The sequence below is a fragment of the Urocitellus parryii genome, chromosome 4 (genome assembly GCF_045843805.1).
Source record: "Urocitellus parryii isolate mUroPar1 chromosome 4, mUroPar1.hap1, whole genome shotgun sequence".
Lineage (NCBI taxonomy): Eukaryota > Metazoa > Chordata > Mammalia > Rodentia > Sciuridae > Urocitellus > Urocitellus parryii.
In genome coordinates, this window is record NC_135534.1 from 96,418,160 (window position 1) to 96,434,686 (window position 16,527).

The following is a 16,527-nucleotide window of genomic DNA, read 5'->3' on the forward strand; positions in this document are numbered from 1 at the left end:
GGAGTTTTTCCTCATGAAATTTTGAAATATAGAATGTGAACATTTTAATTTAAATTCATATAATATGGGAGGAATTCTTTTGGAAATCCCAAATAGAATTAAATAACTAAGAATTAGATAAATTTTTAAACATTATTTTGTTTATATGTGTCCTCTATGGTATACAAGACAACAATAAGGGTAATGCTATGTGTTTAGACTTTGAACTTATTTCCTTACTCACTAATAATAACTAATAAGAAAGCATGTCTAGGACAACAAATTACTCAAAAAAATTTAAAGAAAATTAGACAGTGAGGTCTCTTAAGAAATTGAATATTTTTCCTCTTTTTGTTCTATTTGCTACCAGATGTTGCTAAATTCTGGAGGAATAGAAATGGAACTGTTATTAGCATATTTTGAGTTCCTACTATATGCCAAATACTCTGCTATGTACTTTATTATCTCTCTTCATCCTCATAGTGTTCCTCTGAAGCTGATGGTATTATTATCCTCATTTTTAAGTGAAGAAGTAGAATGTGAGAAAGATTGAGAGTCTTTCTTCCCCAGTGTCATCCATATAGAAAGTGGTACAGCTGATATTTATACCCATATTGAATAATTCTGGTTCTTAACAATTGTGGGGCACTGTCTGTTCCTAAGGACTGTATGCAAGGGAGAAAATACAGTTGTGCTCTGATTAGTGCTACAGAAGTATCTGTACAGTGCCATGGACTCACAGAGAGGATCTATAATCAGAAAAAGCTTTTGGCTTGCTACAGTCAGCCACTAGTTTGGGGAACAAAATGGGATAACCAACAAGTATTATAAAACAACAGGTATTATGCTGGGTTTGGTGGCATCTATAAGAATCACAAATGGGGCTCTGTCTAAGGATAAAATAAGAATTTTTATTCTTGGCAATCTGATTACTTCATGGTACTCCAATAACACTACCAGAGTATGACCTCTGTAAAATACAGTCTTTTGAATTCTATGGGCCAGCAACTTTTATAGCCTATCAATTGGTGATGGCCTATAATAGATCCATACAGTCTTGACCTCATCATAAGGGAAGAGCTAGAAGGACATGTATAATTATCAGGACAAGTAGCAAGTAACTATAAATGTGAACAAGTTTGAAGTCATATCATTGCTTTTCAGCACTATAAGTTCTGAAATTCCTCTCTAAGTCTGTTTTAATACTAAGAATTCTCTATACATACATTCCGTTTATGAGCTAATGTTGAGTGATTTCCACCAAGAGATGAATTAAATGTGACCTTCATTGTTACAGCATAAAAACTATTGCATAGCCTGTTTGATGAGGTACAGGATGGGTGTGTATATTCTCTCAGTATAATATGTAAACAATTGCCTCAGTAGCTCATAGTTAAAAAAAGGATAATGGATGTTAAATTCAGTAACATTTTTGGGTGGTAAAATGCAGTTTGGAAAATTGTAATAGAATTCTATTAAATGTTACTTGGCATGTAAATTCAATTACAATAGTTCCCTCATATCTGAAAGTTATATATTCCAAGAATCCCCCATGCATGCCTAAAACCATGGATAATACTGAACATATATATATATATATATATATATATATATATATATATATTATGTTTTTCCTATATATACCTATGATAAATTTTAATTTAGAATGTATTTGGATTAATAAGATTAACAACAGTACCTTATAATAGAAAATCATAACAATATATGGTAATAAAAGTTTTATGAATGTGGTTGTATGCTCACTTTTTCTCTTTTGCCCCCTCTGAAAATAATCTTACTGTACTTTCACCTTCTCACTTAAAGGAACCACTTTATGGCTTCTCTAGAATATCTGAGTTGCCAACATCACAATTCTTGCTCATTGGGACCATTATTCCAAAGTAAGGATTGCTCAAACACAGCATTGCAGTACCACTGGAGCTTCTTAAGGGGGTTGCTTAGTGACAAGGGATGCGTAGTATATACATCATGGATATACTGGACAAAAGGGTGGTTCATATCCTGGTCTGAAAAGAGCAGGGTGATGTTAGATTTCAACACACTACTCAGTGTAACTTAAAACTTGAACTATTTCTGGAGTGTCCCATTTAATATTTTTGGACTACCGTTGACTATGGGTAATTGAAACCATGGACAAAGGGAGAGTCTTTTATCTAAACCATTTTAGATTATACCACCAAAACATACCTGTGACAAGAATAAAATCATTTTATACCATTGATGTGATTGAGTATAGTTTGATGTGATGCTGTCATATGAACAAACTAATACAAATTATTTATTCTCATTCTGGCATTTGAAATTCTATTTTATATCCAAGACCTGTGGTAGAAACACCTGGCATGATAAATTTATTGAGGAATGGAAGTTAGAATTCTCTATCTTTGAGAAAATGTTTTAAGTGGGTTTTTCAAGTTCTGATTTCTTATTAGATACTGCAAGAAAAATACTATTTTAGTCATTTGTGGACTTGATAACAGAAGTCTTATTCAGCCATCCCCTTTGTCTTCTAAAGAAATTTTATATAATATTCTAAAATTTTAAATTTTTCAAAGTAATTTTTGCATACCCTGTGATAGGCTAAATATACTAAGCACTCAAAATGGTTATAGTTAAAGCTAAAGAGAATACTTATAGTCTATACAGTTTATCAATGTTAGCATCAAGAGCTTTATTAAAAATATAGTATATAAATAAATAAATTAAATCTTGGTGCATGAATAACTTTTCACTGTGTAAAGATTCTTTTTTTTCCTTTATACATGTACTTTGGGGTTATTTTTTGCATTACAATTCTTATTACACATATATACTGCAATTTTTCATATCTCTGTTTGTATATAAAGTAGGTTGACACCCAATTCATGTCTTCATACATGTACTTTGGGTAATGATGTCCATCACATCCCACCATCCTTGCTAATCCCCTGCCTCCTCCCTTTCCTTCCTACCCCTCTTCCCTATCTAGAATTCATTTATTCCCCCATTCCTCTCTACCCCACTATGAATCAGCCTCCTTATATCAGAGAAAACATTCGGCATTTGTTTTTTGGGGGGATTGGCTAAATTCGCTTAGCATTATCTTCTCCAACGCCATCCATTTACCTACAAATGCCATGATTTTATTCTCTTTTATTGCTGAGGAAAATTCCATTGTGTATATATGCCACATTTTTTTTTTTATCCATTCATCCACTGAAGGGCATCTAGGTTGGCTTCATAGTTTAGCTATTGTGAATTGTGCTACTATAAACATTGATGTGGCTGTGTCCCTGTAGTATGCTGTTTTGAAGTCCTTTGGATATAGACCGAGGAGAGGGATAACTGGGTCAAATGGTGGTTCCATTCCCAGATTTCCGGGAATCTCCATACTGCTTTCCATATTGGCTGCTCCAGTTTGTAGTCCCACCAGCAGTGTATGAGTGTACCTTTTCCCCCACATCCTCACCAATACTTACTATTGTTTGACTTCATAATAGCTGCCATTCTGACTATAATTAGATGATATCTGAAAGTAGTTTTGATTTGCATTTCTGATTGCTAGAGATGATGAGCATTTTTTAATATATTTGTTGATTGGTTATATGTCCTCTTCTGAGAAGTGTCTGTTCAGGTCTTTGGCCCATTTGTTGATTGGGTTATTTTATTTTATTTTTTTTGGTGCTTAGCTTTTTGAGTTCTTTATATACCCTAGATTAATGCTTGGATCTTCTAGGTATAGAATCACATTGTCAGCAAATAAATGCTAATTTAAGTTCTTCTTTTCCTATATACATCCCATTGATTTTTTTCATCTAATTGCTCTGGCCAGTGTTTCAAGAACTGTGTTGAATAGAAGTGGTGAAAGAGGGCATCCCTGTCTTGTTCCAGTTTTTAGAGGGAATGCCTTTAATTTTTTCCTTTTAGAATGATGTTGGCCTGAGGCTTAGTGTAGATAGCCTTTATGATGTTGAGAGGTTCCTGTTATCTCTAGCTTTTCTCATGTTTTGAACATGTAAAGGTGCTGTATTTTTGTCAAATGCTTTTTGTGCATCTGTTGAGATGATCATATGATTCTTATCTTTAAGTCTGTCGATGTGATGAATTACACTTATTGATTTCCATATGTTAAACCAACCTTCCATCTCTGGGATGAATCCCACTTGATCCTGGTGCGCAATCTTTTTGATATGTTTTTGTATTCGATTTGCCAGAATTTTATTAAAAATTTTTGCATGTATGTTCATTAGAGATATTGGTATGAAGTTTTTTTTCTTTGATGTGTCTTTGCCTGGTTTTGGGATAAGGGTGATATTGGCCTCATAAAATGAGTTTGGAATTATTCAATCTGGGCAAATCGTATGACTTAAGAAATTCCTCTATGTCTTTAATGTCTTCTATTTTATTGGAGTATAAGATTTCAAGATAATTTCTAATTATTCTCCGTATTTCTGTAGTGTCTGTTGTGATATTACCTTTTTCATCACATATGCTCGTAATTTGAGATCTCTGTCTCCTTCTCTTCATTAGCGTGGCTAAGGTTCTGTCAATTTTATTTATTTTTTCAAAGAAACAACTTTTTGTCAATTTTTTCAATTGTTTCTTTTGTTTCAATTTCATTGATTTCAGCTCTAATTTTAATTATTTCTTGCCTTCTACTGCTTTTGCTGCTGATTTGTTCTTCTTTTCTAGGGCTTTTTGTTTACTTTCTCTTCTTTTAAGGAATGAACTCCATGCAGTAGATTTTCCACTTAGTACTGCTTTCATAATGTCCCAGAGATTTTGACATATTGTGTCTATGTTCTCATTTACCTCTAAGATTTTTTCAATCATCTCCTTGATGTTTTCTGTGACCCATTATTCATTCAGTAGCATATTGTTTAGTCTCCAGATGATGGAAAAAATTTTATTTTGTGATTGATTTCTAATTTCCTTCCATTATGGTCTGACAAAATGCATGGTAGTATCTCTACTTTTTTGTATTTGCTGAAAGTTGCTTTGTGGCATAGTATATGGTCTATTTAGAGAAGGATCCATGTGCTGCTGAGAAGAAGATGTATTTGCTTGATGCAGGTTTCAATATTCTATATATGTCTGTTATTGATTGTTTTATTGAGTTCTGTAGTTTCTTTATTCAACTTTTGTTTGGAAGATCTATCCAGTGGTGAGAGAGGTGTGTTAAAGTTACCCAAGATTATTGTGTTGTGGTCAATTTGACTCTTGAACTTGAGAAGAGTTTATTTGATGAACATAGCTGCACCATTGTTTGGGGCATATATATTTATGATTGTTATGTCTTGTTGGTGTAAGATTCCCTTGAGCAGTATGTAATGTCCATCTTTATCCCTTTTGATTAACCTTGGCTTGAAGTCTACTTTATTTGATATGAGTATGGAAACCTCTGCTTGCTTCCGTAGTGCATGTGAGTGGTATGATTTTTCGCAATCTTTCACCTTCAGTGTATGTCTTTTCCTGTCAGATGAGTCTCCTGGAGGTAGCATATTGTTGGGTCCTTTTTTAAATCCAATCTGCAACATGAAAAGACAAGGGAAGAAAGTACCAGGTGGGCGGCACTCTGTTTGCACTGCATTCCTGTCCAACTAAGAGCTATTCTTGTGTTGGGTGGCCACTGTGCTGAGTTATCGCTGCTAGGGAGGAGGGAGGAATTGGATATCAGGTACCTGATCAAATGGCAATCCAATCTGATAGCCATGCCCACCAAAAATAGCGAGGAAGGTTTTCCAAGATAGAATCGGTCTGCTTCCAGTGCCAGGGTGTCTGGTAATGTCGGGGGAGCTGGCTATTGCCTTGTGCTGTGGATAGGTAGCAGCCAAGCTTGTGTGGGAGCGGAGCGCAGTCTGGAGTTCTGCAGAGGTGATGATAGGTGGTTCTGCTGAGCTGCTTGTGAACCTTCTGTGAGCTAGAATTGCAGGCTTTGGGTCCAGAGTCCAGAGACTTACTCACGCCCAGAGGCTCTGATCTCTTCGTGGGTGGTCGCAGCGCTGGTGATTTCTGCAAAAATCCACTATATAGAGGTCTTCTCACACTCTCTGAGATGTTGTATTCCATTTAGGCGAGACCTTGTGGAGTCCCTGCCTGTCTGCTCTCTTGGTTTCATGCCACAGAGCAGCCAGAAACAGGACTTCCTCTATTCTGCCCTCTTCCCAAAGTCCTGTGTAAAGATGCTTTTAAAAAGTTTTCTTATCCTCTAGAGGGATGTTTTAAACATAATTTATTTTACTTTAGGCATTATCATACATTCATTTTTTATTGACTATTATTTTTTCCCATGAAGGTGTTTATTGCATATTTTCTAAGGACCTGCAATTAATTAAAATCTTGCCAAACTTCCTTATTTATTATCTAAATACCATAAATTATTTTCATTTTATTGTTGAGAAATCTAAGAAATTAAGTGGTTGAAAATTACCATAAAAATTATACAGGTAGAACTAAATTGGTAAATTATAAACTTAATTAATGTTTAATCTCCATTAATAAGGATGACTGTTTGCATGCTCATTATTTAATGTAGTATTTAAAGAAAAGATTTATACATTATTATTCATGTTATTTCATCAGACATAATAAACAACATATAATAAAATTTCATCATAAAAATGTTATTTTTATGAGATGCTATGTATGACCATATAGATTGTAGCAATTCTGATGGATTATAAAAATTTGATTATTAGTAACTTGTATCCCACTTTAATAGTTTCACACTTAATACTATTTGTTGAGTACCTGCAATTGTGCTTTATGGGCTTTTTTATTGGTGTATTATGCATAATAGTAGAATTCATTGTTAGATATTTGTACATGCATATGATATAACAATGTAATTTGGTCAGATTCATTCTCTAGTACCTACTTTTTCCCTCTCCTTATCCATCTCCCTGGTCTCCTACATTGTGCTTTCATTGATTACAGCTGGGTATCATAACTGGGCATCGCCACTATTCACATGGAACTTACTGCATAGGAAATATACATCACACAAATAATGACTTGACCCTGGGTGAAGCACCAAAACTGTAAGAACTTACTCTTTGTCTAAGTCTCTGGCACTGAGCTCCATAAAGCCCTTGGAATTTACTGAGTAATGGTAGTGTCTTTTCTTACTCATGAGGAGCCCCTACAGAGCATACTTGAATTTATGCTAATAAAGGGACACAGGGTGGGATCCCTAGAAAGCTTCAGGATGGAAGCTCATCACCAGACAAACTGAACACGTGATTTGAAGATGAGAACTTTTAGTCTCACTTCATAGAAGGTTGAGGGACAGCTGGAAAAAGATTAAAAACCCTGGAATACCAAGATTCAGAGAACTTCTGTATTGGTGGACACATATTCATGTGCAACAAAAATGGCCTACCCAGAAAAATTGTGGAAGCTCTGTACCCGACTCCTGGTTTTTTTTTTTTTTTTTTTTTTTTTTTTGGTAGTAGAAACTACTGAATTTAGGACCTTTTGCATGCTATGCAGACACTATATCTGCAAGCTTCACAGTTTTTCTTCTTGGGATGGTAGGGATTGATTCCAGGGCTTTGTGAGATGCTTTATCACTGAGTCTATGCCCCAACCCCTATCCATATTTTATTCTGCACATTGCTTGTCTCTTTATTAGTGACTAAAAGTGAAGCACTTTCCTCAGTTCTGTGAATAGTTCTAAAGAATTATGGAATCTGAGAAGGGAGTTGAGGGAACCCTTGAATTTGTAGCCAGCCAGGAGGAAATGTAAGTAACTTGGAGCTTCTGTTTGTAAAGTAGTGACTAAAGCTGGTGACTAAAGTGTCAGAATTGAGTCAAATTTTTGTACTTGTTTAGTACCAGGAAATTGAAGACTTAGTGTGGAAGAGAGATCACACAGGAAAGAGGCAGCAAAAGAATTTTCTAGTAGAGAAAGAGCATGTGTGAAGACTCAGGTATAAAGAGGTTATACACTTTAAGCAGATGACAGACATCAGAATTGATATTTATATTAAAAATTTCCTAATTGCAGGGCTGAGGCTGTAGCTCTGAGTACTTGCCTAACATGTGAGGAACTGAGTTTGATCCATAGCACCACATAAAAATAAACAAATAAATACAGACATGATGTCCATCTACAACTACAAAGTTTTTTTAAAAAAAATTCCTAATTGCGATACAGAATTGGTGATCAAAATGAAGAAACTATTTGCAGGGAGACTCATTAGGCCATTGGTGTGATATTTCAGACAAGAGAAAAATAAAGGTTTGAGAGACAAGTGTAATGAAAGTAGAGGTGAAAGCAAACAAGGCAACACAGAAAGTACCCAATTTTTTTTAATGAAACTTATAAAATATGCTTGCACTGGAAAAACATTGTGCAGGTAGCAAATGCAAAGCATAAATGGTAAAATTTGAGATTCAGGGTGAGATAGGAAAAAACCTAGTTTATGTTCAGGTTTGTATGACTTCAATTAAGTAATTATATGAATCACAGTTTCTTAATTTTGAAAATGAAATCAGTGTTTTCTGTTCTGTTTCACAGTATTTGTATCAAATGTGATAATACATGTCAAAACACTTGGTAAATGTGGAGTAGGTGGATGCTGCTACTACTTATCTGTGTTTCTTTCAATTATCAAAACACAATAGAAGCTAGCCAGGTAACATTTTTTTTGTGTGGTTATTTTCACCTGCTCTGCTTACAAATGAGTCTTCCAAATCAGTATTTTAGAGAAACTCATTCTTGTTTTAAGTGAAATCATTTCCTCAGAGGTCCTGTTTCATTAACAGTCTGTTCATACAGGTGCCTTTGATCATTTTATGTGGGTTGCCAACTCTCCCCTACAGGGTCTTAACAAAGGATTGTGAGTATGTATAATTGGATGGGACTGGGAGAGCAGTGGTCACAGCTTTCAATCTGGAAATAACTGAAGAGAGAGAGAAATGTTGATAGCCAGGATCCATAATCAGTCAGTCGCATTTTAAAGGTCCGTATGTTGAAGATTGCTATCAAATGTAGGCATTTATCAGGGACCATGGAGTTGATTCTGTTAATTGGCTGCTCTCCAGAAATACCAGAACCTGATTTTCATTTTAATGCTTATGTGGTTAACTGTCTTAGAACAGCACATTATTATCAGGACAGGAACATTCTTGTTTTCTGCTGCATCCCTGGAACCTGGAAGTGTGTCTGGCTCAAGTAATAGCAATTGAATAAATATTTGTTGAATGAGGCATTTCTGTCTTACTCTGTTTGGACTGCTATCACAAAATAGGTAATTTATAAAGAATTAAAATTTATTGATCCAATTCTAGGGTCTGGAAGGTTCAGATCAAGGTGCCAGTAGGTTTGGAGTCTGGTGAGGGCTTGTTTTCTATTTGATAGGTGGTGTCTATTTGCTGTGCCCTCACATAGGGGAAGGGATGAACAAGCTCCCTGGGATCTCTTTAATAAGGTCACTAATCCCATGTGTGAAGGCTCTATCCTTATGCATTATATTTCTTTCTTAGTCACTTGCCACTGCTTTGTAAATTACCATAGATTGGTAATTTAAACAACAAGTATCTCTCAAGTTATAGAGACTGGAAGTCTAGTGTCAAGGTGCCAGTAGATCAAGTTTCTATTGAGGGCCCACTTTCTGGTTTGCAAGTAGCTTTTTGCTATGTCCTCACATGGTAGAATAGCTCTCTCTTCCCTCCTTAAGAGCACTAACCTCTTTGGTCAGGACTCTGCCCTCATAATGATCACATTGGGATTAGGATATCAATAGGTATTTCAAGAAGGGGACACTAAAGTTGTCTACTGTAATGCCCACATAGTCCAAAGATTCTAGTTGATTATTTCCTTGATATCTCTCATATCTTCTCTTCTTCTCCATCTTCATTGCTAGTTTCTGAATCTGTCATGTCTTACCTGAATTCTTAGTTTTAAAACTGATGTCCTCCTTTAGATCTTATACTGGTCAACTACCCTTCCTATTACTGCATCTCTAGAGAAATAATTTAGCTAATTACTCCCTTGCTAAAATACTTAAAAATGGTTCCCTTTTACTTAGTGCAGTTTATAGCTATGGTTTTTCTAACACAATGACATTTTATAATCAGTTGTGAATTGTTAGATGTATCAGAGAATATCTGTGTTGTCTTTTATGAAAATTATTCTAAAAGGAGATATGGTGCTATATTTGTAACTTATCTTTTAAATGATTCATGAAATCACAGAGGCAGAGAAGCTAGAATATGCATTTTCTTTGCTGCTGAATATGGCTAGAAAGAGCATACATCTAAATTAGACCTCACAAGAAAGACAAACATAATACTTTTCTCCAATTTTTTTTTTCATTATGGTGACACTCTGTTCACTTTGTGACTTTTATTTATACTATATTTTGACATAAGTGATTTTGTGTGTGTGTGTGTGTGTGTGTGTGTATGTTTAGATAAAGGCATGAATTAGTTACAATATACTTTTTAAAATAGAAGCATTATACATTTTGTAGTTATACATTTCCAACCATTCAAAGAATAGGCCAAAATAAAAGAAAAAAGGTTAATGAAAATGATTGATGACAAAAGGCATGTGAACACAAATCCAAATAATATTTTATCCACTAAACAGTAAACTTTCATTCCAAACTACTATTTTTCTACAGAGAAATGTTTATACTGGAATATCAACTGAAATATTATCCCAAGTTTCAACATGTGATTTATTTCTCTTATTATATGAAGATCTTCGCTTTATCATTAATGATAAAAGGCTATATTAAAGGGTATTAGGTATTAATATAGTATGAATAGAATAATTTACTTGAAGTGTTAGAGTACAGAGAGATCTCAAGGTCAGCAGAACAGCTGGAAATTAGGGAAATCCTTAAAAAGCCAAGATAAGACCAGCTCTGCCTAAATCCTTGATGAAGTGCCACATTTCACAGGCTTAGGAGAATCCTGTACAAAACCATGCTAAAAAGCAGTGGTTTGAAGTCATAAGAACATAACAGAGATAACCAGCTTTATATCATGGATTAGTTTGCAGTTTGAATCCAGGCAAGATTATTAGAATATAATCTCAATGAGCCTCAGAAAATAGGAAAATAGTGTTTCTGTAACATGTTATCTACAGTGCCCAGTTGTCTACAAAAACATTGGACATGGAATTAAACAGGAAAGATTATCCATTCCTTAGAAAAAGGTAGTCAGTAGAAACTGATGTTTAGCCCCACAAAGACTTCAAAGCAGGTTTTTATAATTATACTTAAAGAAGTAAGGGAAAATAGGTTCAAAGAATTAAAGAAAATTTGGTATCAGTGAATGGACAGGTAATCTCAGAACAGTGAAAATTATTTTTTAAAAAATCTGGAAATCTTAAAGTTGAAAAGTATAATTTCTAAAATTAATTTGGTAAGTGAACTAAAAAAGGAGTTTTCTTTTCCTCATAAAATATATCTTTATATTTGAGCTGCTGCTTATTATCGGCCAATAAGAACAAAATGATTCTGAATAAGTAAGCATTTGTTGAGTTACATAAAATAGAGGCCTGGTTGCCTAACATAGACTTCAGAAATTTTTTAGTCTGTTATATATAATTTTATTATATATTTATTACAAATTTTATAATATATTTTGCATTAACCTTATAATTTTTCCCCAGCATCCCAATCCAGTGTTTTTTAAAATTGGTTCTTTTTAGTTGCAACATAATGATAGAATATAACATAATTATAAAAGCATGGAATATAATTTGTTCTCATTCAGTCCCCTGTACTTCCTTTTCCCCTTTCTTTCTCCCACCCCCCTAATCCCTTCCCTCTGCTCTACTGATCTTTCTTCTGTTTACTTATAGTTTTTTTCTTTAAATTAGTATCTTGTGGATGTAAGTGATGGCAAGGTTCACTGTGGTATATTCACATATGTACATAGGAAAGTTAGGTCAGATTTATTCCACTGACTTTCCCTATCCCATTCCTTCACCCTTCCCTTCATTCCCCTTTGTCTACTCCTCTGATCTTAGTTCTATTCCTTTTTTTTTAATCCTTCCCCTTTATTTTGGATTAGATTACACATATCAGAGAAAACATTTGACTTTCAACTTTTTAGTATTGGCTTATTTTACTTGGCGTGATAGTACCATTAATTTACCAGAAAATACCATACAGTCATTCTTCTTTTTAGCTGAGTAATATTCTATTGTGTATATATACTACATTTTCTGTATTCATTCATATGTTGTAGGGCACGTAGGTTAGCTCCATAGCTTAGTTATCATGAATTGTGCTGTTATAAACATTGTGTGGCTGCTTCACTATAATATGCTGATTTAAAATCCTTTGGGCATATACCGAGGAGTGGGATAACTGGGTCAAATAGTGGTTCCATTCCAAGTTTTCTAAGGAATCTCCATACTGCTTTCCATAGTAGTTGCATCATTTTGCAATCCCACCAGCTATGTATGAGTGTACCCCTTTCTTCACATCCTTACCAACACTTACTGTTAAGTGAGTGTATTCTTAATAATTTGCATTCTGACTGTAGTGAGATGAAATCGTAGTTTTAATTTGCATTTCTCTAATTGCTAGTGATATTGAACTTTTTTAATATGTTCGTTAGCCATTTGTATTTCTTCTTTTTAGAAGTATCTGTTTAGTTCCTTTGTCCATTTATTGATTAGGTTATATATTTTTTTGTTTTGATTTTTTTCCTGTTTTGTTTGTTTATTTTTGTGTTAAATATTTTGAGCTCTTTCTATATCCTAGTTATTAATGCCCTGAGGAGCAGGTGGCAAAGATTTTCTCCCATTCTATAGGCTCTTTCTTCATATTCCTGATCGTTTTATATGCTATGAGAAAGCTTTTTAATTTGGTAACATCCCATTTATTGATTTTTAATTTTACTTCTTATGCTTAAAGAGTCTTTAAGGAAGCCCATTCCTGAGCCGACACATTGGAATTTTGGGCCTACATTTTCTTCTACCATTCATAGGGCTTCTGCTCAAATTCCTAGGTCTTTGATCCACTTTGAGTCAGTTTTGTGTGGGATTGAAAGATAGGGGTTAAATTTCATTCTACTACATATAGATGTCCACTTTTCCCAGCACCATTTATTAAGAAGACTGTCTTTTCTTCAGCAAGAACAACAAAAAACAGCTTGAAAATATCAGGAGAAGGTAATAGAAAACCCAAAGACCCAGTAGGAACAGATGTGTTCTAATAACAAAAAGATTGCTGAAAAACAGGTAGATCCTAAGAGAACTGTGAAGTAGTCTAATATACATATATGTGCATTTCTAAAAATATAGGTGAGAATGAGGCATAAAAATATTTGATGAAACAGTGGCTTAACACTTACCATATTCAGTGAATAACATTAACTTACAGAGCCAAGAAACTTATAGAACACCAATAAGGATGAACATGAAGAAAATCATTTCTAGGCATATCCTAGTCCACTGTTAAGATAAATAGAAAAATGTTTAAGTCAGAGGAAAATACTACTTATTACCTATACTTCAAAAGAACAACTGATAATATTTGTTCCTGGTGTTAAAATTTGAGCTCTTAAGGGGGAAAAAAAGGAGTTTGGGAAAACTTACATTCACCAATATAATATGTGGTTTTGGAAAACTTGTAATCACCAAAAACTTCCTAGTACTTCAGAAGCCTTTAAAATGACTTTTGTGGTGCTAGCAAATTGATTTTTAAAAAAAGTTGTTAACATTTAATGAAATATGTCAACATTTAGAGATCTATATAAAGAGGATCTGTATAATTCTACCCAGAATTTTACAAGACCAGTGCTTGATTCTGAAAATCATATACTGATTTAAAAAATCCGTTCAAAGTACAAAGTAAGCCCATAGAGTTTAGTGTAACAGTACAAAAAGTTAATGGGTGTGCTTTCTGATGTCACATTGTAACTACTGTGGAAGAAACTACTCTCTAGGGTTTGTCATGGTATCAAAAAAGAATAATCACAGTTATCTGAACAACTTCTCCCTTTCCCAACTACCCATGAAAGGACAGATTTTATTCTTATACCTCAACCAGAATAACATATTGCAAAAATTGAGTGCAGAAACAGATTTGAGAATGCAGCTTTTTTCTTGTAAGTCAGATGTTAGAGACTTGAAAAAACGTAAGTTGTTATTCTTTAGTTTCAAAAATTACAGCCTTTCTTTCATAAAAATATGCTTTTTATGTCAACATGTAGTAGGTTTATTGTTAAATGAATTTATAAATTATTTTTTTAACTCTATTCTAATTTCTAACACAGTGAAAGTCAATAGATATTCTTCACTCTAACAAAAGCTCTTTGGGATCCCCCAGTTTTTTTGTTTTGTTTTGTTAAGTTTTAAAGGTATACTGAGACTAAAAAATTGAACTGTTTTGAGCCTGTTCTGCCTCTACCTTCAGACAGCACATTCCTTGACAAGCAGCAGACTGGAAAATTGGAAATACCTTGTAACCCAGAGATTAGTGTTCTTGAGTATATGAAAACTTTCAATTTTTGTTGGTATCATTATTTTCAAGTAAATGGTACAGCATGTAGTAGGTGTGCTGCTTACTGCTTCCAATGGGAATCTTCTCTTGTCTTTCCCTTCTGATACTTGCTTCTAGACTTTTTACTTTTACCAGGGAACTTTATCAGGAAAGCAGATAAGGACTTTTGAAGTAAAGAAAAAAAAAAGTCCTTACTTTTCCCCCCTCCTTTTGTTACATAATTTAGGGGTTACCAAAGGAGAGCTGTTAAAGTATTAGAGGACTTCTGTAGTGGCCTGCATGGTTGATTGCTGTACTGTATTTCTCCCTCTTTCCCAGTAGTCTTGATGACTTTGTACTTGGATTTGAATTTAGAATATCCCTTATTATAAATAAGCTTGTTGCAGATCCAGTTGTATATTAAGACAAACTGTTGTCATAAAATCAGACAAATGTTACTGTACTCTGACTTCTAGTCCTCGATGTTTTCACCTAATGTTTTTAGTGCTTAAATGTGTTTGGATGGAAGGACTAAAACCAAGTTTTATTTCCTTGATATCTAAGAGGCTTGCAAGTAATAGGATTGATCATTTTCCTTTGTGTTAAGTTCAAAGAACTTTATGATATACTTTTTGAATCTTATTTTATTTTTGAAATGATAAAGATTTTCTATGGGTTTGCAAATGTCCATAGTTCTGAAAGTCATAGAAAGCCTTTACCAGAAAAGAACACTTCTAATTTGAAGCTGTCAATTAGAAGGGTATCTCTTTGGGTCTAGAAATAAAACCTGATTACCTACCAATTGACTTTTGAATTATAATTTTCCTTGTGTTTTCTTAGGCCAAAGAGGAAGAGGAAGCCTTTCTGGATTGGAGTGATGATGATGATGATGGATTTGATCCCAGCACACTTCCAGATCCAGATAAATACAGAAGCTCTGAAGAATCAGATAGTGAAGACATGGAAAATAAAATTAGGTATGTTTTTACCACTGGTATTATTAAGTTTGTACTTAATACTCACATGAATCTTCTCCTTTTAATGAATCCCAAAGACATTTTTAAAAATATTATTCCAAAAAAATTTTTACTTTTAACATCCTGAAAACCCTCCTGGTGTTTCTTACCTGTAGATCACTAATACAAATATCTCAGACCTTTCTAGTCATTTTAGAAAGGATTTTTAAAAAATTATTTCCATAATCCCTGCTAACAGGTAAAGGTGTGATGTAAATTGTTTTCGTTTTCTTTCTGTATTCTTTTTTTTCCCTCTCATCTCTTCCTGAATCTTTTATGCTTAACTCTTTGATGAATTAGAGTAAGTACAAACAAAGGGGAATTTTATTTTGACTCACTATCAAAGGATTCTGTTGAGAGTTCTATTAAAAATTGCCTTTGAATTTCATTTGGGGTAGCGGATACTGGGAATTAAACTCAGAGACACTCAACCACTGAGCCACATCCCCAGCCCTATTTTATATTTTGTTTAGAGACAGGGTCTCACTTAGTTGCTTAGTGCTTTGCTTTTGCTTAGGCTAGATTTGAGCTCGTGATCCTTCTGTCTCAGCCTCTGAGTCACTGGGATTATAGGCATGTACCACCTCGATGGCCTGCCTTTGAATTTCAAAAGAGCAATTATATTTTCACATTTTTTACATTAAATAACAAATAAGATATTAGAAAACAATATAAATAACCCTTGACAGTTTTCTTTCAATTTAAAATCTATTCATTTGGTGTCATCTATTTACCACCATGCCAAATGTGTGATGAATTGAATAAAGCGGTGACTTATTCAGCATTTTTTAGAGTACTGGGTATTAGATTAAATTAAGATTATATTGATTTAAAAAATTAAGAATGGTAGACTTCATAAACATTTTAAATCATTGAGCAGGAGTTAAGAACTAGTGGCAGATAAAGTTAATAGGCTTGAAATAAAGTTGAAGCTTGATGGAACCCCTGAAGTGCTGGCCGAAGGAGTTTGGAGTTGCAGAAATAGGCCATAGAGAGTTATAATTTGTTCTTAAACAGGAGCAGATCTCCAAAATATTATCCTCTAAGGAGAAAATGCTGTGTGGAAACCTTGAGTTACT

The 16,527-nt window shown here is 34.0% G+C and overlaps 1 protein-coding gene across 1 annotated transcript in view; it reads left to right on the plus strand.

Moving 5' to 3' along the window:
* Positions 1-16,527, plus strand: part of Ddx10 (DEAD-box helicase 10) — a 269,786-nt gene that overhangs the window by 235,982 nt on the left and 17,277 nt on the right. Inside the window, exon 17 of the mRNA XM_026399028.2 lies at positions 15,273-15,409. Within this exon, the coding sequence (XP_026254813.2) occupies positions 15,273-15,409 (137 nt within the window). The remainder of the gene's footprint in view (positions 1-15,272; positions 15,410-16,527) is intronic.